Here is a 23551-nt window from a genome sequence, read left to right on the forward strand (position 1 = left end):
GTCGACCATGGTGCTTAGAGGGTTAAAATGTAGTTGGAATTTTTCCTTACTGACCGAGTTAAGAAGTGTCAGCTAAGATTTATCTGCGAGCCAGATACAGTCATGAGAAGAGCTGCATCTGGCAGGCCAACGCCTGGATTAGGATATGGAAACATCTGAGTACGTGACACACATGGACAGAGTATGTGGCCACAAATTAGACCTGTTGAGCTTTTTTCAGTAGTTATTTCTAAGTCATCACTGATATGTTTTCAACCCAGTAACTCCGCTGGGTTTCCTGACAACAGTCGCTGCGTTGGTGCTTAGAGGGTTAATGAACAAATCTGTCAAAAGTCCAACATCATGACTCATACTGTAATATGGTAACTTTTTAAGATTACTGTAATGTGATTACTTTAAAAATATTACTGTAATGTGATTACTTTAAAAATATTACTGTAATCTGATTACTTTAAAAAATATTACTGTAATCTGATTACTTTAAAATATTACTGTAATCTGATTACTTTAAAAATATTACTGTAATCTGATTACTTTTTAAAATATTACTGTAATCTGATTACTTTTTTAAGATTACCGTAATATGATTACTTTTTAAGATTACTGTAATCTGATTACTTTTTTAAGATTACCGTAATATGATTACTTTTTAAGATTACTGTAATCTGATTACTTTAATTAGACTTGTTGAGCTTTTTTCAGTAGTTATTTCTAAGTCATCACTGATATGTTTTCAGCCCAGTTACTCCGCTGGGTTTCCTGACAACAGTCGCTGCGTTGGCGCTTAGAGGGTTAATGAACAAATCTTTCAAAAGTCCAACATCATGACTCAGGCTCCGACTGGCAGCCTAAATGACCCTCAGTCAGAGCCCTTTCCCTCATTCGAAGGCGCAGGGAAACTCTCACCCACTCTTCTGGTTCCAGAACCCTGTTTTTCATCTGGGTCGGCTCAGCTGTATCCTGTGGATCAGAACCGACATGCTCACTGTCTTGCTACCAGAACAGTTCTCTCACCACGACACATCGACTGTTACGGCGTTACGTCATATTAAATGTTTCTTTTGAAGAGAGAAAGCATCATCTGTGGGACCAATGAGCAGAAACATGATGGTCTGCTGGGTTATTCCAGGAATTAAAAAGTGCTAAAAGGGTCAGTTTCCCAGCTGTATTATAGCATGAAATGTGTTTCTCCATCATTCAGCTGATGGTAAACAGGCGTCATCACTGGGAATAAGGAGGGTGTCTCTCTCAGGGCCTCTTTGGTCTTAAATGAGTCTATAGATGAGCTGGAAATCACAGAAGCTCTGAGCTCATCATGATGAAACATTAATGTTCTCATGAGCAAAAGGTAACTTTCTTCTTTTTAAGCCAGAGAAACATAAACGTGTCAGACTGAAGCTCAGTAATTATTATCTAAGCAAATGTTAACTAATACAGAAGAAATCATGTTAAATTCAACTTTATCCGCTTTGTCGTACTTTATCCTTGAAGCTTACGTAAATGTGGGAGCTCTGAGATACTTTTACTTTGTGGTGACTCTGCTGTTGTATGGCAGCATCATTGTTTCCAACGTTGTGCTCATCGTGGTTATCAGTGTGAACCGGAGCCTCCATGAGCCTATGTACCTGTTTCTGTGCAGCCTGTTTGTAAATGAACTGTATGGTAGTTCAGGGCTGTTTCCATTCCTGCTGATTCAGATCCTCTCTGACCTTCACACTGTTTCTGCTCCTCTCTGCTTCCTGCAGGTTTTCTGTATTTATACTTATGGAAATATAGAATTTACGAGTTTAGCCGTCATGTCTTATGACAGATATGTGGCCATCTGTCATCCTCTGCAGTACAACTCACGCATGACACCGAACAAGGTGACTGTCCTCATTGTTTTGTCGTGGTTCTACTGTTTCATCCGATGCATCATCACTTTAAACCTGAACATCCGTCTGACGCTGTGTGGGAACAGCATGGACAGCTTGTACTGTCAGAGCTACTTGATAATTAAGTTGGCCTGTTCTGACGCTCAGGTGAACAACATTTTTGGACTCATTGGTCTGTTCTTTTCTGTGATTTTCCCTATGATGGCGATTATTTTCTCTTACATGAGGATTCTGAAAATTTGCTTCTCTGGATCCAAACAGACCCGACAGAAAGCGGTCAGCACCTGCACGCCTCACCTCATTTCTCTGGTAAATTTCTCTTTTGGATGCTTATTTGAAATCCTTCAGAGTAGATTTGATCTGAGCAGCTGGTCCCGTGTGCTGAGACTCACTTTGTCTTTGTATTTTCTGATACTCCAACCGCTGTTAAATCCAATCGTGTATGGACTGCAAATGTCCAAGATTCGTAATTCATGGAAAGATTTCCTGCAGAAGAAGATTTTGACATGAAGACGGAGATATTCGATACTCTGCTGCTCAGCCTGACATGAATGATGAATAAATGATGATGTGAAGGAGAAGCACAAAGCAGGAGGCTGATGCTTAAACGTGTGAAACTCCTTTACTGTACAGTCAACTTCCACTTGGACAGAAGTTTCCTGCAGGACGATTCGATTTCTCTCTGACTTTTAAAGCTTTCGGCCAAATGATTAATGTGAACTGAAATATAATATATTATAATAATAATATAAATATAATTACTGACCATGTCTCAGTCTGTGGAAATCCTGTTTAAATGTGGAGCAGATGCTGATTCCAGACTTCCACAATCTTAATTTAAGGCATTACAAGACAATCATTTGCATATTTATCTACTTTCAGTAAATGGAACATTAATATCAATTAATTATTACATTAATTAACATTAATTCCAGTTTCCTGTGAAACGCAGTCAGTCCAGCAGGTGTCAGCAAAGCCAGTTTTCTGTCTGTTTGGAAGCGTAAAACACACCAATCTGAGTTTCATTCTCAGATACTTCCTGGTCTGCAGATGGACAACAGACAGTTGGTTCTGATCCACCTTTGGGAACAATCTCATTGAGTCACATGATGAACTGGTTTGGGTTGTTACCACAGAGAGGAACACGATTTAAAATGTAATTCCTCACATATCGGTTCCATAAACTCAGGACTCCACTGTCTCTGGGGTTCTGGGGTTCTGTGGTTCTGGGGGTTAGGGTCATGTTTCACCGACGTTCATCATTTGTTCTTCATGGTTCTTCATGGTTCTTTATGGTTCTTTATGGTTCTTTATGGTTCTTTATGGTTCTTTGTGTTCTGTTGCTGTGCTTGGGTGAGTTCACTTCCACATTCAGTCACAAATGAAAACTCAGAATTGAAAAATTCTGACAGTAAAAATAATCAGAACCAAAAATCCAATAATCAGATTCGCTCAGATGTAAATATGAAATCTTTTATTTGTGGAGCAAATGCAAGAATTTAAGCATTTGATCACTTTTGAGTGAAAATGTAACAATTTTCTAAATGTTAAAGTTTTTTTAACAGTATTGTTGCTGCAGAGGAAACTTCCTGTGATGTAATTACATATTAAAATCAGAACCAACGTTTGTTGTCAGTCTTTCTGTTCTGCAGCTGTGACATTCGGGGTTAAACTACGTTAACTATCTGTCCAACAACTTTTCTTTACCTTTCTGGACAAAAACAGGTCAAAATCCGTGAAATGAGATGAAGTTCACCTGAGAGGAAGCAAGAGACGAGCTGCTGCCTTTTTTAACTGACTGAGCACATTAAGGAGGAGGGGGGTCTCAACTCTGAGGTTTACCTGGAACGTTCACATGAACCAATGTCTGCTTTTTGACTCGAGCCGCCCACTGGAACAGAAACTGAGTATCATCAGAACGGGCCGAGGGAAAACCAAAGGCCCACAAACACATGCAGGGACTTCAGTCTGTGGATATCCAAACTGAACCTTTGACAAATTAGCTCAGGAATCTTGAAATGCACTTGAAAAACAAACAAACAGTTGAAATGCGAACGGTGGATGATGTTCTCTTACTCCCATGAGCCCTCACTGCCTCGAGGATTCCACCAATCCTGTCCTTTCATTCACTGCGACTCTCGAGTGAAAAGTTTGTAGAAAAAAGTCTTGAGTGAAAGTTCGAGACTAAAGAGTAAAACAGGAAAACACTAATACATGCATGTTCGGGTTTTTAAAACTTTGATGACAATGAAAATGAATATCAATGATAGAAGAGAATAAGAACTTTCCCAGGTTTCTCTTCAGCGCTGCAGCCAGGCTGACAAAGAGTCCGAGCTCTGTTGAGCCATGAATTCCTTGAACTCTCAGCAGTGATGATTTCATGAGATTCTTTATCAGTAAAATTGTTTCTATCAGAGAGAATATTAATGATTAAAAGATTAATGGACTTTTGAAGGTGACAGTGTGCAGTACAGTGTCTGAAGTCTAGATTGTACAGAGTGACCAGGAAGGGAGCCAAGACTGTTCCCTGTGGAGCCCCAGTGCTCCAGTTAAATTGGTTAATCTATAATCCAGAATGTGAGATGGTGATCTACGCCTTTTAAATTGACATAACACACACAAAAGACAGAGGGCTCTTTCTCTTCTTGGCCTTATCGCAGGCTGCCTCTCTCCTCTCAGTCTTATTCCAGGCTGTAATCAGATTACAGTAATCTTAAAAAGTAATCAGATTACAGTAATCTTTTTAAAGTAATCAGATTACAGTAATATTTTAAAAGGTAATCAGATTAGAGTAATATTTTTAAAGTAATCAGATTACAGTAATATTTTTTAAAGTAATCAGATTACAGTAATTTTTTTAAAGTAATCAGATTACAGTATTCTTTTTTAAAGTAATCAGATTACAGTAATCTCAAAAGTAATCAGATTACAGTAATATTTTTAAAGTAATCAGATTACAGTAATCTTTTTAAAAGTAATCAGATTACAGTAATCTTTTTAAAGTAATCAGATTACAGTAATATTCTTAAAGTAATCAGATTACTGTAATCTGATCACTCTCACCTTATTACTGTAATAAGTCTGTGAAACAGTCTATGAAACACTTGATAGTGGCTGTTGTTGCGTAGGTTAACATCTGTCTGCTGATGAACATCTGGTGAAAGAATATTTAGCGCAGCCACCCATGCAACATCTTCCTGCTTAGCTACAAAACTTCTCACACACAGAAGTGTGTTTCCATACAAGGAAGTATTATTGAACCACTGCGTCACAGAATCAGCTGCAGGTCTCAGGAAATAATCAAGGCGCCAATCTGATTTGAACTCCCAACCTTCTGATCTGCAGTCAGACGCGCTACCATTGCGCCACAGAGTCACACGAAGCTGTTTGGCGGACCTCTGGTGTGAAGTATGATGTGACCGCAGCTGACCCTGAAGCACTTGGCTTTCGGTCTCACTCCAGATGGGCCAGATGTGTTGCACCACAGCGTTGGTGGTATAGTGGTGAGCTTAGCTGCCTTCCAAGCAGTTGACCGGAGTTCGATTCCCGGCCAACGCAGCGACTGTTGTCAGGAAACCCAGCAGAGTTACTGGGCTGAAAACATATCAGTGATGACTTAGAAATAACTACTGAAAAAAGCTCAACAGGTCTAATTTGTGGCCACATACTCTGTCAATGTGTGTCATTTATTCAGATGTTTCCATATCCTAATCCAGGCGTTGGCCTGCCAGATGCAGCTCTTCTCATGACTGTATCTGGCTCGCAGATAAATCTTAGCTGACACTTCTTAACTCGGTCAGTAAGGAAAAATTCCAACTACATTTTAACACAACAGAAATCCCAGTGTTAAAAATAACGTTGAAAATATGAAACATTTTCATGCAGGAAGTAATCAGATTACAGTAATCTTATTAAAATAATCATATTACAGTAATCTTAAAAAAGTAATCAGATTACAGTAATATTTTAAAAAGTAATCAGATTACAGTAATCTTATTAAAGTAATCAGATTACAATACTCTTTTTAAAAGTAATCAGATTACAGTAATCTTATTAAAGTAATCAGATTACAGTACTCTTTTTAAAAGTAATCAGATTACAGTAATATTTTTTAAAGTAATCAGATTACAGAAATCTTTCTAAAAGTAATCAGATTACAGTAATATTTTTAAAAGTAATCAGATTACAGTAATATTTTAAAAAGTAATCAGATTACAGTAATCTTTCTAAAAGTAATCAGATTACAGTAATCTTAAAAAGTAATCAGATTACAGTAATATTTTTAAAGTAATCAGATTACAGTAATCTTTTTAAAGTAATCAGATTACAGTAATCTTTTTAAAAGTAATCAGATTACAGTAATATTCTTAAAGTAATCAGTTTACTGTAATCTGATCACTCTCACCTTATTACTGTAATAAGTCTGTGAAACAGTCTATGAAACACTTGATAGTGGCTGATGTTGCGTAGGTTAACATCTGTCTGCTGATGAACATCTGGTGAAAGAATATTTAGCGCAGCCACCCATGCAACATCTTCCTGCTTAGCCATAAAACTTCTCTCACACAGAAGTGTGTTTCCATACAAAGAAGTGTTATTGAACCACTGCGTCACAGAATCAGCTGCGGGTCTCAGGAAATAATCAAGGAGCCAATCTGATTTGAACTCCCAACCTTCTGATCTGGAGTCAGACGCGCTACCATTGCGCCACAGAGTCACACGAAGCTGTTTGGTGGACCTCTGGTGTGAAGTATGATGTGACCGCAGCTGACCCTGAAGCACTTAGCTGTCGGACTCACTCCAGATGGGCCAGATGTGTTGCACCACAGCGTTGGTGGTATAGTGGTGGGCATAGCTGCCTTCCAAGCAGTTGACCGGAGTTCGATTCCCGGCCAACGCAGCGACTGTTGTCAGGAAACCCAGCGGAGTTACTGGGCTGAAAACATATCAGTGATGACTTAGAAATAACTACTGAAAAAAGCTCAACAGGTCTAATTTGTGGCCACATACTCTGTCCATGTGTGTCATGTACTCAGATGTTTCCATATCCTAATCCAGGCGTTGGCCTGCCAGATGCAGCTCTTCTCATGACTGTATCCGGCTCGCAGATAAATCTTAGCTGACACTTCTTAACTCGGTCAGTAAGGAAAAATTCCAACTACATTTAAACACAACAGAAATCCCAGTGTTAAAAATAACGTTGAAAATATGAAACATTTTCATGCAGGAAGTAATCAGATTACAGTAATCTTATTCAAGTAATCAGATTACAATACTCTTTTTATAAGTAATCAGATTACAGTAATCTTATTAAAGTAATCAGATTACAGTACTCTTTTTAAAAGTAATCAGATTACAGTAATCTTTCTAAAAGTAATCAGATTACAGTAATTTTTTAAAAAAAGTAATCAGATTACAGTAATCTTTCTAAAAGTAATCAGATTACAGTAATTTTTTTAATTAATCAGATTACAGTAATCTTAAAAAGTAATCAGATTACAGTAATCTTTTTAAAAGTAATCAGATTACAGTAATATTCTTAAAGTAATGAGATTACAGTAATCTTAGAAAAAGTAATCAGATTACAGTCATTTTTAAAGTAATCAGATTACAGTATTCTTTTTTAGAGTAATCAGATTACAGTAATCTTAAAAAGTAATCAGATTACAGTAATATTTTTAAAGTAATCAGATTACAGTAATCTTTTAAAAGTAATCAGATTACAGTAATATTCTTAAAGTAATGAGATTACAGTAATCTTTTAAAAAGTAATCAGATTACAGTAATATTTTTTTAAGTAATCAGATTACAGTAATCTTTTTTGAAGTAATCACATTACTGTAATCTGATCACTCTCACCTTATTACTTTAATAAGTCTGTGAAACAGTCTATGAAACACTTGATAGTGGCTGTTGTTGCGTAGGTTAACATCTGTCTGCTGATGAACATCTGCTGAAAGAATATTTAGCGCAGCCACCCATGCAACATCTTCCTGCTTAGCTACAAAACTTCTCACACACAGAAGTGTGTTTCCCTACAAAGAAGTGTTATTGAACCACTGCGTCACAGAATCAGCTGCAGGTCTCAGGAAATAATCAAGGAGCCAATCTGATTTGAACTCCCAACCTTCTGATCTGGAGTCAGACACGCTACCATTGCGCCACAGAGTCACACGAAGCTGTTTGGTGGACCTCTGGTGTGAAGTATGATGTGACCGCAGCTGACCATGAAGCACTTGGCTTTCGGACTCACTCCAGATGGGCCAGATGTGGTGCACCACAGCGTTGGTGGTATAGTGGTGAGCTTAGCTGCCTTCCAAGCAGTTGACCAGAGTTCGATTCCCGGCCAACGCAGCGACTGTTGTCAGGAAGCCCAGCGGAGTTACTGGGCTGAAAACATATCAGTGATGACTTAGAAACAACTACTGAAAAAAGCTCAACAAGTCTAATTTGTGGCCACATACTCTGTCCATGTGTGTCATGTACTCAGATGTTTCCATATCCTAATCCAGGCGTTGGCCTGCCAGATGCAGCTCTTCTCATGACTGTATCCGGCTCGCAGATAAATCTTAGCTGACACTTCTTAACTCGGTCAGTAAGGAAAAATTCCAACTACATTTAAACACAACAGAAATCCCAGTGTTAAAAATAACGTTGAAAATATGAAACATTTTCATGCAGGAAGTAATCAGATTACAGTAATCTTATTCAAGTAATCAGATTACAATACTCTTTTTATAAGTAATCAGATTACAGTAATCTTATTAAAGTAATCAGATTACAGTACTCTTTTTAAAAGTAATCAGATTACAGTAATTTTTTAAAAAAGTAATCAGATTACAGTAATCTTTCTAAAAGTAATCAGATTACAGTAATTTTTTTAATTAATCAGATTACAGTAATATCTTAAAAAGTAATCAGATTACAGTAATATTCTTAAAGTAATGAGATTACAGTAATCTTAGAAAAAGTAATCAGATTACAGTAATTTTTAAAGTAATCAGATTACAGTATTCTTTTTTAAAGTAATCAGATTACAGTAATCTTAAAAAGTAATCAGATTACAGTAATATTTTAAAGTAATCAGATTACAGTAATATTTTTAAAGTAATCAGATTACAGTAATCTTTTAAAAGTAATCAGATTACAGTAATATTTTTTAAAGTAATCAGATTACAGTGATATTTTTAAAGTAATCAGATTACAGTAATATTTTTAAAGTAATCAGATTACAGTAATATTCTTAAAGTAATCAGTTTACTGTAATCTGATCACTCTCACCTTATTACTGTAATAAGTCTGTGAAACAGTCTATGAAACACTTGATAGTGGCTGTTGTTGCGTAGGTTAACATCTGTCTGCTGATGAACATCTGGTGAAAGAATATTTAGCGCAGCCACCCATGCAACATCTTCCTGCTTAGCTACAAAACTTCTCTCACACAGAAATGTGTTTCCATACAAAGAAGTATTATTGAACCACTGCGTCACAGAATCAGCTGCGGGTCTCAGGAAATAATCAAGGAGCCAATCTGATTTGAACTCCCCACCTTCTGATCTGGAGTCAGACGCGCTACCATTGCGCCACAGAGTCACACTAAGCTGTTTGGTGGACCTCTGGTGTGAAGTATGATGTGACCGCAGCTGACCCTGAAGCACTTGGCTTTCGGTCTCACTCCAGATGGGCCAGATGTGTTGCACCACAGCGTTGGTGGTATAGTGGTGAGCTTAGCTGCCTTCCAAGCAGTTGACCGGAGTTCGATTCCCGGCCAACGCAGCGACTGTTGTCAGGAAACCCAGCAGAGTTACTGGGCTGAAAACATATCAGTGATGACTTAGAAATAACTACTGAAAAAAGCTCAACAGGTCTAATTTGTGGCCACATACTCTGTCAATGTGTGTCATTTATTCAGATGTTTCCATATCCTAATCCAGGCGTTGGCCTGCCAGATGCAGCTCTTCTCATGACTGTATCTGGCTCGCAGATAAATCTTAGCTGACACTTCTTAACTCGGTCAGTAAGGAAAAATTCCAACTACATTTAAACACAACAGAAATCCCAGTGTTAAAAATAACGTTGAAAATATGAAACCCTTTCATGCAGGAAGTAATCAGATTACAGTAATCTTATTAAAGTAATCAGATTAGAGTAATCTTAAAAAGTAATCATATTACAGTAATCTTAAAAAAGTAATCAGATTACAGTAATATTTTAAAAAGTAATCAGATTACAGTAATCTTATTAAAGTAATCAGATTACAGTAATATTTTTAAAAGTAATCAGATTACAGTACTCTTTTTAAAAGTAATCAGATTACAGTAATATTTTAAAAGTAATCAGATTACAGTACTCTTTCTAAAAGTAATCATATTACAGTAATCTTAAAAAAGATATTAAAGATTACAGTAATATTTTTAAAAGTAATCAGATTACAGTAATCTTATTAAAGTAATCAGATTACAGTAATATTTTTTAAAGTAATCAGATTACAGTACTCTTTTTAAAAGTAATCAGATTACAGTAATATTTTAAAAGTAATCAGATTACAGTACTCTTTCTAAAAGTAATCAGATTACAGTAATATTTTTAAAGTAATCAGATTACAGTAATCTTTTTAAAAGTAATCAGATTACAGTAATCTTTTTAAAAGTAATCAGATTACAGTAATATTTTTAAAGTAATCAGATTACAGTAATATTTTTAGAGTAATCAGATTACAATACTCTTTTTATAAGTAATCAGATTACAGTAATCTTATTAAAGTAATCAGATTACAGTACTCTTTTTAAAAGTAATCAGATTACAGTAATTTTTAAAAAAGTAATCAGATTACAGTAATCTTTCTAAAAGTAATCAGATTACAGTAATTTTTTAAATTAATCAGATTACAGTAATCTTAAAAAGTAATCAGATTACAGTAATCTTTTTAAAAGTAATCAGATTACAGTAATATTCTTAAAGTAATGAGATTACAGTAATCTTAGAAAAAGTAATCAGATTACAGTAATCTTTTAAAAGTAATCAGATTACAGTAATCTTTTAAAAGTAATCAGATTACAGTGATATTTTTAAAGTAATCAGATTACAGTAATATTTTTAAAGTAATCAGATTACAGTAATCTTTTAAAAGTAATCAGATTACAGTAATATTTTTTAAAGTAATCAGATTACAGTGATATTTTTAAAGTAATCAGATTACAATAATATTTTTAAAGTAATCAGATTACAGTAATATTCTTAAAGTAATCAGTTTACTGTAATCTGATCACTCTCACCTTATTACTGTAATAAGTCTGTGAAACAGTCTATGAAACACTTGATAGTGGCTGTTGTTGCGTAGGTTAACATCTGTCTGCTGATGAACATCTGGTGAAAGAATATTTAGCGCAGCCACCCATGCAACATCTTCCTGCTTAGCTACAAAACTTCTCTCACACAGAAATGTGTTTCCATACAAAGAAGTATTACTGAACAACTGCGTCACAGAATCAGCTGCGGGTCTCAGGAAATAATCAAGGAGCCAATCTGATTTGAACTCCCCACCTTCTGATCTGGAGTCAGACGCGCTACCATTGCGCCACAGAGTCACACGAAGCTGTTTGGTGGACCTCTGGTGTGAAGTATGATGTGACCGCAGCTGACCCTGAAGCACTTGGCTTTCGGTCTCACTCCAGATGGGCCAGATGTGTTGCACCACAGCGTTGGTGGTATAGTGGTGAGCTTAGCTGCCTTCCAAGCAGTTGACCGGAGTTCGATTCCCGGCCAACGCAGCGACTGTTGTCAGGAAACCCAGCAGAGTTACTGGGCTGAAAACATATCAGTGATGACTTAGAAATAACTACTGAAAAAAGCTCAACAGGTCTAATTTGTGGCCACATACTCTGTCAATGTGTGTCATTTATTCAGATGTTTCCATATCCTAATCCAGGCGTTGGCCTGCCAGATGCAGCTCTTCTCATGACTGTATCTGGCTCGCAGATAAATCTTAGCTGACACTTCTTAACTCGGTCAGTAAGGAAAAATTCCAACTACATTTAAACACAACAGAAATCCCAGTGTTAAAAATAACGTTGAAAATATGAAACCTTTTCATGCAGGAAGTAATCAGATTACAGTAATCTTATTAAAGTAATCAGATTAGAGTAATCTTAAAAAGTAATCATATTACAGTAATCTTAAAAAAGTAATCAGATTACAGTAATATTTTTAAAAGTAATCAGATTACAGTAATCTTATTAAAGTAATCAGATTACAGTAATATTTTTAAAAGTAATCAGATTACAGTATTCTTTTTAAAAGTAATCAGATTACAGTAATATTTTAAAAGTAATCAGATTACAGTACTCTTTCTAAAAGTAATCAGATTACAGTAATATTTTTAAAGTAATCAGATTACAGTAATATTTTTAAAGTAATCAGATTACAGTAATCTTTTTTAAAGTAATCAGATTACAGTAATATTTTTAAAGTAATCAGATTACAGTAATATTTTAAAGTAATCAGATTACTGTAATCTGATCACTCTCACCTTATTACTGTAATAAGTCTATGAAACACTTGATAGTGGCTGATGTTGCGTAGGTTAACATCTGTCTGCTGATGAACATCTGGTGAAAGAATATTTAGCGCAGCCACCCATGCAACATCTTCCTGCTTAGCCACAAAAATTCTCTCACACAGAAGTGTGTTTCCATACAAAGAAGTGTTATTGAACCACTGCGTCACAGAATCAGCTGCGGGTCTCAGGAATTAATCAAGGAGCCAATCTGATTTGAACTCCCAACCTTCTGATCTGGAGTCAGACGCGCTACCATTGCGCCACAGAGTCACACGAAGCTGTCCGGTGGACCTCTGGTGTGAAGTATGATGTGACCGCAGCTGACCCTGAAGCACTTAGCTGTCGGTCTCACTCCAGATGGGCCAGATGTGTTGCACCACAGCGTTGGTGGTATAGTGGTGAGCTTAGCTGCCTTCCAAGCAGTTGACCGGAGTTCGATTCCCGGCCAACGCAGCGACTGTTGTTAGGAAACCCAGCAGAGTTACTGGGCTGAAAACATATCAGTGATGACTTAGAAATAACTACTGAAAAAAGCTCAACAAGTCTAATTTGTGGCCACATACTCTGTCCATGTGTGTCATGTACTCAGATGTTTCCATATCCTAATCCAGGCGTTGGCCTGCCAGATGCAGCTCTTCTCATGACTGTATCTGGCTCGCAGATAAATCTTAGCTGACACTTCTTAACTCGGTCAGTAAGGAAAAATTCCAACTACATTTAAACACAACAGAAATCCCAGTGTTAAAAATAACGTTGAAAATATGAAACATTTTCATGCAGGAAGTAATCAGATTACAGTAATCTTATTCAAGTAATCAGATTACAATACTCTTTTTATAAGTAATCAGATTACAGTAATCTTATTAAAGTAATCAGATTACAGTACTCTTTTTAAAAGTAATCAGATTACAGTAATTTTTTAAAAAAGTAATCAGATTACAGTAATCTTTCTAAAAGTAATCAGATTACAGTAATTTTTTTAATTAATCAGATTACAGTAATCTTAAAAAGTAATCAGATTACAGTAATCTTTTTAAAAGTAATCAGATTACAGTAATATTCTTAAAGTAATGAGATTACAGTAATCTTAGAAAAAGTAATCAGATTACAGTCATTTTTAAAGTAATCAGATTACAGTATTCTTTTTTAGAGTAATCAGATTACAGTAATCTTAAAAAGTAATCAGATTACAGTAATATTTTTAAAGTAATCAGATTACAGTAATCTTTTAAAAGTAATCAGATTACAGTAATATTTTTTAAAGTAATCAGATTACAGTGATATTTTTAAATAATCAGATTACAGTAATATTTTTAAAGTAATCAGATTACAGTAATATTCTTAAAGTAATCAGTTTACTGTAATCTGATCACTCTCACCTTATTACTGTAATAAGTCTGTGAAACAGTCTATGAAACACTTGATAGTGGCTGATGTTGCGTAGGTTAACATCTGTCTGCTGATGAACATCTGGTGAAAGAATATTTAGCGCAGCCACCCATGCAACATCTTCCTGCTTAGCCACAAAACTTCTCTCACACAGAAGTGTGTTTCCATACAAAGAAGTGTTATTGAACCACTGCGTCACAGAATCAGCTGCAGGTCTCAGGAAATAATCAAGGAGCCAATCTGATTTGAACTCCCCACCTTCTGATCTGGAGTCAGACGCGCTACCATTGCGCCACAGAGTCACACGAAGCTGTTTGGTGGACCTCTGGTGTGAAGTATGATGTGACCGCAGCTGACCCTGAAGCACTTAGCTGTCGGTCTCACTCCAGATGGGCCAGATGTGTTGCACCACAGCGTTGGTGGTATAGTGGTGGGCATAGCTGCCTTCCAAGCAGTTGACCGGAGTTCGATTCCCGGCCAACGCAGCGACTGTTGTCAGGAAACCCAGCGGAGTTACTGGGCTGAAAACATATCAGTGATGACTTAGAAATAACTACTGAAAAAAGCTCAACAGGTCTAATTTGTGGCCACATACTCTGTCCATGTGTGTCATGTACTCAGATGTTTCCATATCCTAATCCAGGCGTTGGCCTGCCAGATGCAGCTCTTCTCATGACTGTATCCGGCTCGCAGATAAATCTTAGCTGACACTTCTTAACTCGGTCAGTAAGGAAAAATTCCAACTACATTTAAACACAACAGAAATCCCAGTGTTAAAAATAACGTTGAAAATATGAAACATTTTCATGCAGGAAGTAATCAGATTACAGTAATCTTATTCAAGTAATCAGATTACAATACTCTTTTTATAAGTAATCAGATTACAGTAATCTTATTAAAGTAATCAGATTACAGTACTCTTTTTAAAAGTAATCAGATTACAGTAATCTTTCTAAAAGTAATCAGATTACAGTAATTTTTTAAAAAAAGTAATCAGATTACAGTAATCTTTCTAAAAGTAATCAGATTACAGTAATTTTTTTAATTAATCAGATTACAGTAATCTTAAAAAGTAATCAGATTACAGTAGTCTTTTTAAAAGTAATCAGATTACAGTAATATTCTTAAAGTAATGAGATTACAGTAATCTTAGAAAAAGTAATCAGATTACAGTCATTTTTAAAGTAATCAGATTACAGTATTCTTTTTTAGAGTAATCAGATTACAGTAATCTTAAAAAGTAATCAGATTACAGTAATATTTTTAAAGTAATCAGATTACAGTAATCTTTTAAAAGTAATCAGATTACAGTAATATTTTTTAAAGTAATCAGATTACAGTGATATTTTTAAATAATCAGATTACAGTAATATTTTTAAAGTAATCAGATTACAGTAATATTCTTAAAGTAATCAGTTTACTGTAATCTGATCACTCTCACCTTATTACTGTAATAAGTCTGTGAAACAGTCTATGAAACACTTGATAGTGGCTGTTGTTGCGTAGGTTAACATCTGTCTGCTGATGAACATCTGGTGAAAGAATATTTAGCGCAGCCACCCATGCAACATCTTCCTGCTTAGCCACAAAACTTCTCTCACACAGAAGTGTGTTTCCCTACAAAGAAGTGTTATTGAACCACTGCGTCACAGAATCAGCTGCGGGTCTCAGGAAATAATCAAGGAGCCAATCTGATTTGAACTCCCAACCTTCTGATCTGGAGTCAGACACGCTACCATTGCGCCACAGAGTCACACGAAGCTGTTTGGTGGACCTCTGGTGTGAAGTATGATGTGACCGCAGCTGACCCTGAAGCACTTGGCTTTCGGTCTCACTCCAGATGGGCCAGATGTGTTGCACCACAGCGTTGGTGGTATAGTGGTGAGCTTAGCTGCCTTCCAAGCAGTTGACCGGAGTTCGATTCCCGGCCAACGCAGCAACTGTTGTGAGGACACCCAGCAGAGTTACTGGGCTGAAAACATATCAGTGATGACTTAGAAACAACTACTGAAAAAAGCTCAACAAGTCTAATTTGTGGCCGCATACTCTGTCCATGTGTGTCATGTACTCAGATGTTTCCATATCCTAATCCAGGCGTTGGCCTGCCAGATGCAGCTCTTCTCATGACTGTATCTGGCTCGCAGATAAATCTTAGCTGACACTTCTTAACTCGGTCAGTAAGGAAAAATTCCAACTACATTTAAACACAACAGAAATCCCAGTGTTAAAAATAACGTTGAAAATATGAAACATTTTCATGCAGGAAGTAATCAGATTACAGTAATCTTATTAAAATAATCAGATTACAGTAATCTTAAAAAAGTAATCAGATTACAGTAATATTTTAAAAAGTAATCAGATTACAGTAATCTTATTAAAGTAATCAGATTACAGTGATATTTTTAAAGTAATCAGATTACAGTAATATTTTTAAAGTAATCAGATTACAGTAATCTTTTAAAAGTAATCAGATTACAGTAATATTTTTTAAAGTAATCAGATTACAGTGATATTTTTAAAGTAATCAGATTACAATAATATTTTTAAAGTAATCAGATTACAGTAATATTCTTAAAGTAATCAGTTTACTGTAATCTGATCACTCTCACCTTATTACTGTAATAAGTCTGTGAAACAGTCTATGAAACACTTGATAGTGGCTGTTGTTGCGTAGGTTAACATCTGTCTGCTGATGAACATCTGGTGAAAGAATATTTAGCGCAGCCACCCATGCAACATCTTCCTGCTTAGCTACAAAACTTCTCTCACACAGAAATGTGTTTCCATACAAAGAAGTATTACTGAACAACTGCGTCACAGAATCAGCTGCGGGTCTCAGGAAATAATCAAGGAGCCAATCTGATTTGAACTCCCCACCTTCTGATCTGGAGTCAGACGCGCTACCATTGCGCCACAGAGTCACACGAAGCTGTTTGGTGGACCTCTGGTGTGAAGTATGATGTGACCGCAGCTGACCCTGAAGCACTTGGCTTTCGGTCTCACTCCAGATGGGCCAGATGTGTTGCACCACAGCGTTGGTGGTATAGTGGTGAGCTTAGCTGCCTTCCAAGCAGTTGACCGGAGTTCGATTCCCGGCCAACGCAGCGACTGTTGTCAGGAAACCCAGCAGAGTTACTGGGCTGAAAACATATCAGTGATGACTTAGAAATAACTACTGAAAAAAGCTCAACAGGTCTAATTTGTGGCCACATACTCTGTCAATGTGTGTCATTTATTCAGATGTTTCCATATCCTAATCCAGGCGTTGGCCTGCCAGATGCAGCTCTTCTCATGACTGTATCTGGCTCGCAGATAAATCTTAGCTGACACTTCTTAACTCGGTCAGTAAGGAAAAATTCCAACTACATTTAAACACAACAGAAATCCCAGTGTTAAAAATAACGTTGAAAATATGAAACCTTTTCATGCAGGAAGTAATCAGATTACAGTAATCTTATTAAAGTAATCAGATTAGAGTAATCTTAAAAAGTAATCATATTACAGTAATCTTAAAAAAGTAATCAGATTACAGTAATATTTTTAAAAGTAATCAGATTACAGTAATCTTATTAAAGTAATCAGATTACAGTAATATTTTTAAAAGTAATCAGATTACAGTATTCTTTTTAAAAGTAATCAGATTACAGTAATATTTTAAAAGTAATCAGATTACAGTACTCTTTCTAAAAGTAATCAGATTACAGTAATATTTTTAAAGTAATCAGATTACAGTAATATTTTTAAAGTAATCAGATTACAGTAATCTTTTTAAAAGTAATCAGATTACAGTAATATTTTTAAAGTAATCAGATTACAGTAATATTTTAAAGTAATCAGATTACTGTAATCTGATCACTCTCACCTTATTACTGTAATAAGTCTATGAAACACTTGATAGTGGCTGATGTTGCGTAGGTTAACATCTGTCTGCTGATGAACATCTGGTGAAAGAATATTTAGCGCAGCCACCCATGCAACATCTTCCTGCTTAGCCACAAAAATTCTCTCACACAGAAGTGTGTTTCCATACAAAGAAGTGTTATTGAACCACTGCGTCACAGAATCAGCTGCGGGTCTCAGGAATTAATCAAGGAGCCAATCTGATTTGAACTCCCAACCTTCTGATCTGGAGTCAGACGCGCTACCATTGCGCCACAGAGTCACACGAAGCTGTCCGGTGGACCTCTGGTGTGAAGTATGATGTGACCGCAGCTGACCCTGAAGCACTTAGCTGTCGGTCTCACTCCAGATGGGCCAGATGTGTTGCACCACAGCGTTGGTGGTATAGTGGTGAGCTTAGCTGCCTTCCAAGCAGTTGACCGGAGTTCGATTCCCGGCCAACGCAGCGACTGTTGTTAGGAAACCCAGCAGAGTTACTGGGCTGAAAACATATCAGTGATGACTTAGAAATAACTACTGAAAAAAGCTCAACAAGTCTAATTTGTGGCCACATACTCTGTCCATGTGTGTCATGTACTCAGATGTTTCCATATCCTAATCCAGGCGTTGGCCTGCCAGATGCAGCTCTTCTCATGACTGTATCTGGCTCGCAGATAAATCTTAGCTGACACTTCTTAACTCGGTCAGTAAGGAAAAATTCCAACTACATTTAAACACAACAGAAATCCCAGTGTTAAAAATAACGTTGAAAATATGAAACATTTTCATGCAGGAAGTAATCAGATTACAGTAATCTTATTCAAGTAATCAGATTACAATACTCTTTTTATAAGTAATCAGATTACAGTAATCTTATTAAAGTAATCAGATTACAGTACTCTTTTTAAAAGTAATCAGATTACAGTAATTTTTTAAAAAAGTAATCAGATTACAGTAATCTTTCTAAAAGTAATCAGATTACAGTAATTTTTTTAATTAATCAGATTACAGTAATCTTAAAAAGTAATCAGATTACAGTAATCTTTTTAAAAGTAATCAGATTACAGTAATATTCTTAAAGTAATGAGATTACAGTAATCTTAGAAAAAGTAATCAGATTACAGTCATTTTTAAAGTAATCAGATTACAGTATTCTTTTTTAGAGTAATCAGATTACAGTAATCTTAAAAAGTAATCAGATTACAGTAATATTTTTAAAGTAATCAGATTACAGTAATCTTTTAAAAGTAATCAGATTACAGTAATATTTTTTAAAGTAATCAGATTACAGTGATATTTTTAAATAATCAGATTACAGTAATATTTTTAAAGTAATCAGATTACAGTAATATTCTTAAAGTAATCAGTTTACTGTAATCTGATCACTCTCACCTTATTACTGTAATAAGTCTGTGAAACAGTCTATGAAACACTTGATAGTGGCTGATGTTGCGTAGGTTAACATCTGTCTGCTGATGAACATCTGGTGAAAGAATATTTAGCGCAGCCACCCATGCAACATCTTCCTGCTTAGCCACAAAACTTCTCTCACACAGAAGTGTGTTTCCATACAAAGAAGTGTTATTGAACCACTGCGTCACAGAATCAGCTGCAGGTCTCAGGAAATAATCAAGGAGCCAATCTGATTTGAACTCCCCACCTTCTGATCTGGAGTCAGACGCGCTACCATTGCGCCACAGAGTCACACGAAGCTGTTTGGTGGACCTCTGGTGTGAAGTATGATGTGACCGCAGCTGACCCTGAAGCACTTAGCTGTCGGTCTCACTCCAGATGGGCCAGATGTGTTGCACCACAGCGTTGGTGGTATAGTGGTGGGCATAGCTGCCTTCCAAGCAGTTGACCGGAGTTCGATTCCCGGCCAACGCAGCGACTGTTGTCAGGAAACCCAGCGGAGTTACTGGGCTGAAAACATATCAGTGATGACTTAGAAATAACTACTGAAAAAAGCTCAACAGGTCTAATTTGTGGCCACATACTCTGTCCATGTGTGTCATGTACTCAGATGTTTCCATATCCTAATCCAGGCGTTGGCCTGCCAGATGCAGCTCTTCTCATGACTGTATCCGGCTCGCAGATAAATCTTAGCTGACACTTCTTAACTCGGTCAGTAAGGAAAAATTCCAACTACATTTAAACACAACAGAAATCCCAGTGTTAAAAATAACGTTGAAAATATGAAACATTTTCATGCAGGAAGTAATCAGATTACAGTAATCTTATTCAAGTAATCAGATTACAATACTCTTTTTATAAGTAATCAGATTACAGTAATCTTATTAAAGTAATCAGATTACAGTACTCTTTTTAAAAGTAATCAGATTACAGTAATCTTTCTAAAAGTAATCAGATTACAGTAATTTTTTAAAAAAAGTAATCAGATTACAGTAATCTTTCTAAAAGTAATCAGATTACAGTAATTTTTTTAATTAATCAGATTACAGTAATCTTAAAAAGTAATCAGATTACAGTAGTCTTTTTAAAAGTAATCAGATTACAGTAATATTCTTAAAGTAATGAGATTACAGTAATCTTAGAAAAAGTAATCAGATTACAGTCATTTTTAAAGTAATCAGATTACAGTATTCTTTTTTAGAGTAATCAGATTACAGTAATCTTAAAAAGTAATCAGATTACAGTAATATTTTTAAAGTAATCAGATTACAGTAATCTTTTAAAAGTAATCAGATTACAGTAATATTTTTTAAAGTAATCAGATTACAGTGATATTTTTAAATAATCAGATTACAGTAATATTTTTAAAGTAATCAGATTACAGTAATATTCTTAAAGTAATCAGTTTACTGTAATCTGATCACTCTCACCTTATTACTGTAATAAGTCTGTGAAACAGTCTATGAAACACTTGATAGTGGCTGTTGTTGCGTAGGTTAACATCTGTCTGCTGATGAACATCTGGTGAAAGAATATTTAGCGCAGCCACCCATGCAACATCTTCCTGCTTAGCCACAAAACTTCTCTCACACAGAAGTGTGTTTCCCTACAAAGAAGTGTTATTGAACCACTGCCATTGCGTCACAGAATCAGCTGCGGGTCTCAGGAAATAATCAAGGAGCCAATCTGATTTGAACTCCCAACCTTCTGATCTGGAGTCAGACACGCTACCATTGCGCCACAGAGTCACACGAAGCTGTTTGGTGGACCTCTGGTGTGAAGTATGATGTGACCGCAGCTGACCCTGAAGCACTTGGCTTTCGGTCTCACTCCAGATGGGCCAGATGTGTTGCACCACAGCGTTGGTGGTATAGTGGTGAGCTTAGCTGCCTTCCAAGCAGTTGACCGGAGTTCGATTCCCGGCCAACGCAGCAACTGTTGTGAGGACACCCAGCAGAGTTACTGGGCTGAAAACATATCAGTGATGACTTAGAAACAACTACTGAAAAAAGCTCAACAAGTCTAATTTGTGGCCGCATACTCTGTCCATGTGTGTCATGTACTCAGATGTTTCCATATCCTAATCCAGGCGTTGGCCTGCCAGATGCAGCTCTTCTCATGACTGTATCTGGCTCGCAGATAAATCTTAGCTGACACTTCTTAACTCGGTCAGTAAGGAAAAATTCCAACTACATTTTAACACAACAGAAATCCCAGTGTTAAAAATAACGTTGAAAATATGAAACATTTTCATGCAGGAAGTAATCAGATTACAGTAATCTTATTAAAATAATCAGATTACAGTAATCTTAAAAAAGTAATCAGATTACAGTAATATTTTAAAAAGTAATCAGATTACAGTAATCTTATTAAAGTAATCAGATTACAATACTCTTTTTTGAAGTAATCAGATTACAGTAATCTTATTAAAGTAATCAGATTACAGTACTCTTTTTAAAAGTAATCAGATTACAGTAATTTTTAAAAAGTAATCAGATTACAGTAATCTTTCTAAAAGTAATCAGATTACAGTAATTTTTTAAGTAATCAGATTACAGTATTCTTTTTTATAGTAATCAGATTACAGTAATCTTATTAAAGTAATCAGATTACAGTAATCTTTCTAAAAGTAATCAGATTACAGTAATTTTTTAAGTAATCAGATTACAGTATTCTTTTTTATAGTAATCAGATTACAGTAATCTTAAAGAGTAATCAGATTACAGTAATATTTTTAAAGTAATCAGATTACAGTAATCTTTTTTAAAGTAATCAGATTACAGTAATATTCTTAAAGTAATGAGATTACAGTAATCTTTTAAAAAGTAATCAGATTACAGTAATCTTATTAAAATAATCATATTACAGTAATCTTAAAAAAGTAATCAGATTACAGTAATATTTTAAAAAGTAATCAGATTACAGTAATATTTTTTAAAGTAATCAGATTACAGTAATCTTATTAAAGTAATCAGATTACAGTACTCTTTTTAAAAGTAATCAGATTACAGTAATATTTTTGAAAAGTAATCAGATTACAGTAATCTTTCTAAAAGTAATCAGATTACAGTAATATTTTTAAAGTAATCAGATTACAGTATTCTTGTTTAAAGTAATCAGATTACAGTAATTTTAAAAAGTAATCAGATTACAGTAATTTTTTAAGTAATCAGATTACAGTAATCTTTTTAAATTAATCAGATTACAGTAATATTTTTAAAGTAATCAGATTACTGTAATCTGATCACTCTCACCTTATTACTGTAATAAGTCTATGAAACACTTGATAGTGGCTGATGTTGCGTAGGTTAACATCTGTCTGCTGATGAACATCTGCTGAAAGAATATTTAGCGCAGCCACCCATGCAACATCTTCCTGCTTAGCTACAAAACTTCTCACACACAGAAGTGTGTTTCCATACAAGGAAGTGTTATTGAACCACTGCGTCACAGAATCAGCTGCGGGTCTCAGGAAATAATCAAGGAGCCAATCTGATTTGAACTCCCAACCTTCTGATCTGGAGTCAGACACGCTACCATTGCGCCACAGAGTCACACGAAGCTGTTTGGTGGACCTCTGGTGTGAAGTATGATGTGACCGCAGCTGACCATGAAGCACTTGGCTTTCGGACTCACTCCAGATGGGCCAGATGTGTTGCACCACAGCGTTGGTGGTATAGTGGTGAGCTTAGCTGCCTTCCAAGCAGTTGACCGGAGTTCGATTCCCGGCCAACGCAGCGACTGTTGTCAGGAAACCCAGCGGAGTTACTGGGCTGAAAACATATCAGTGATGACTTAGAAATAACTACTGAAAAAAGCTCAACAAGTCTAATTTGTGGCCACATACTCTGTCCATGTGTGTCATGTACTCAGATGTTTCCATATCCTAATCCAGGCGTTGGCCTGCCAGATGCAGCTCTTCTCATGACTGTATCTGGCTCACAGATAAATCTTAGCTGACACTTCTTAACTCGGTCAGTAAGGAAAAATTCCAACTACATTTTAACACAACAGAAATCCCAGTGTTAAAAATAACGTTGAAAATATGAAACATTTTCATGCAGGAAGTAATCAGATTACAGTAATCTTATTAAAATAATCATATTACAGTAATCTTAAAAAAGTAATCAGATTACAGTAATATTTTTAAAAGTAATCAGATTACAGTAATCTTATTAAAGTAATCAGATTACAATACTCTTTTTAAAAGTAATCAGATTACAGTAATCTTATTAAAGTAATCAGATTACAATACTCTTTTTTTTAAAGTAATCAGATTACAGTAATTTTTTTAAAAGTAATCAGATTACAGTAATCTTTCTCAAAGTAATCAGATTACAGTAATCTTTTTTTAAAGTAATCAGATTACAGTAATCTTTTAAAAAGTAATCAGATTACAGTAATATTTTTTTAGCTGCGGGTCTCAGGAAATAATCAA

General features: G+C 35.7%; 1 protein-coding gene across 1 annotated transcript; it reads left to right on the plus strand.

Moving 5' to 3' along the window:
• Positions 1 to 1445: 1445 nt before the first annotated feature.
• LOC140314497 (olfactory receptor 10A6-like) lies at positions 1446 to 2384 on the plus strand. Its single transcript, XM_072392721.1, has one exon. It carries the CDS (start codon positions 1446 to 1448, stop codon positions 2382 to 2384), a length of 939 nt encoding a protein of 312 aa, XP_072248822.1.
• Positions 2385 to 23551: the final 21167 nt, after the last annotated feature.

This window comes from Leuresthes tenuis, unplaced genomic scaffold, assembly GCF_036924035.1.
Source record: "Leuresthes tenuis unplaced genomic scaffold, fLeuTen1.0.hap1 SCAF_9, whole genome shotgun sequence".
NCBI classification, from domain to species: Eukaryota; Metazoa; Chordata; class Actinopteri; order Atheriniformes; family Atherinopsidae; genus Leuresthes; species Leuresthes tenuis.

Excerpts from the sequence above, each read along its gene's own strand:
- LOC140314497 (XM_072392721.1), top strand. The coding sequence starts at position 1,446 with ATGTTAAATTCAACTTTATCCGCTTTGTCGTACTTTATCCTTGAAGCT.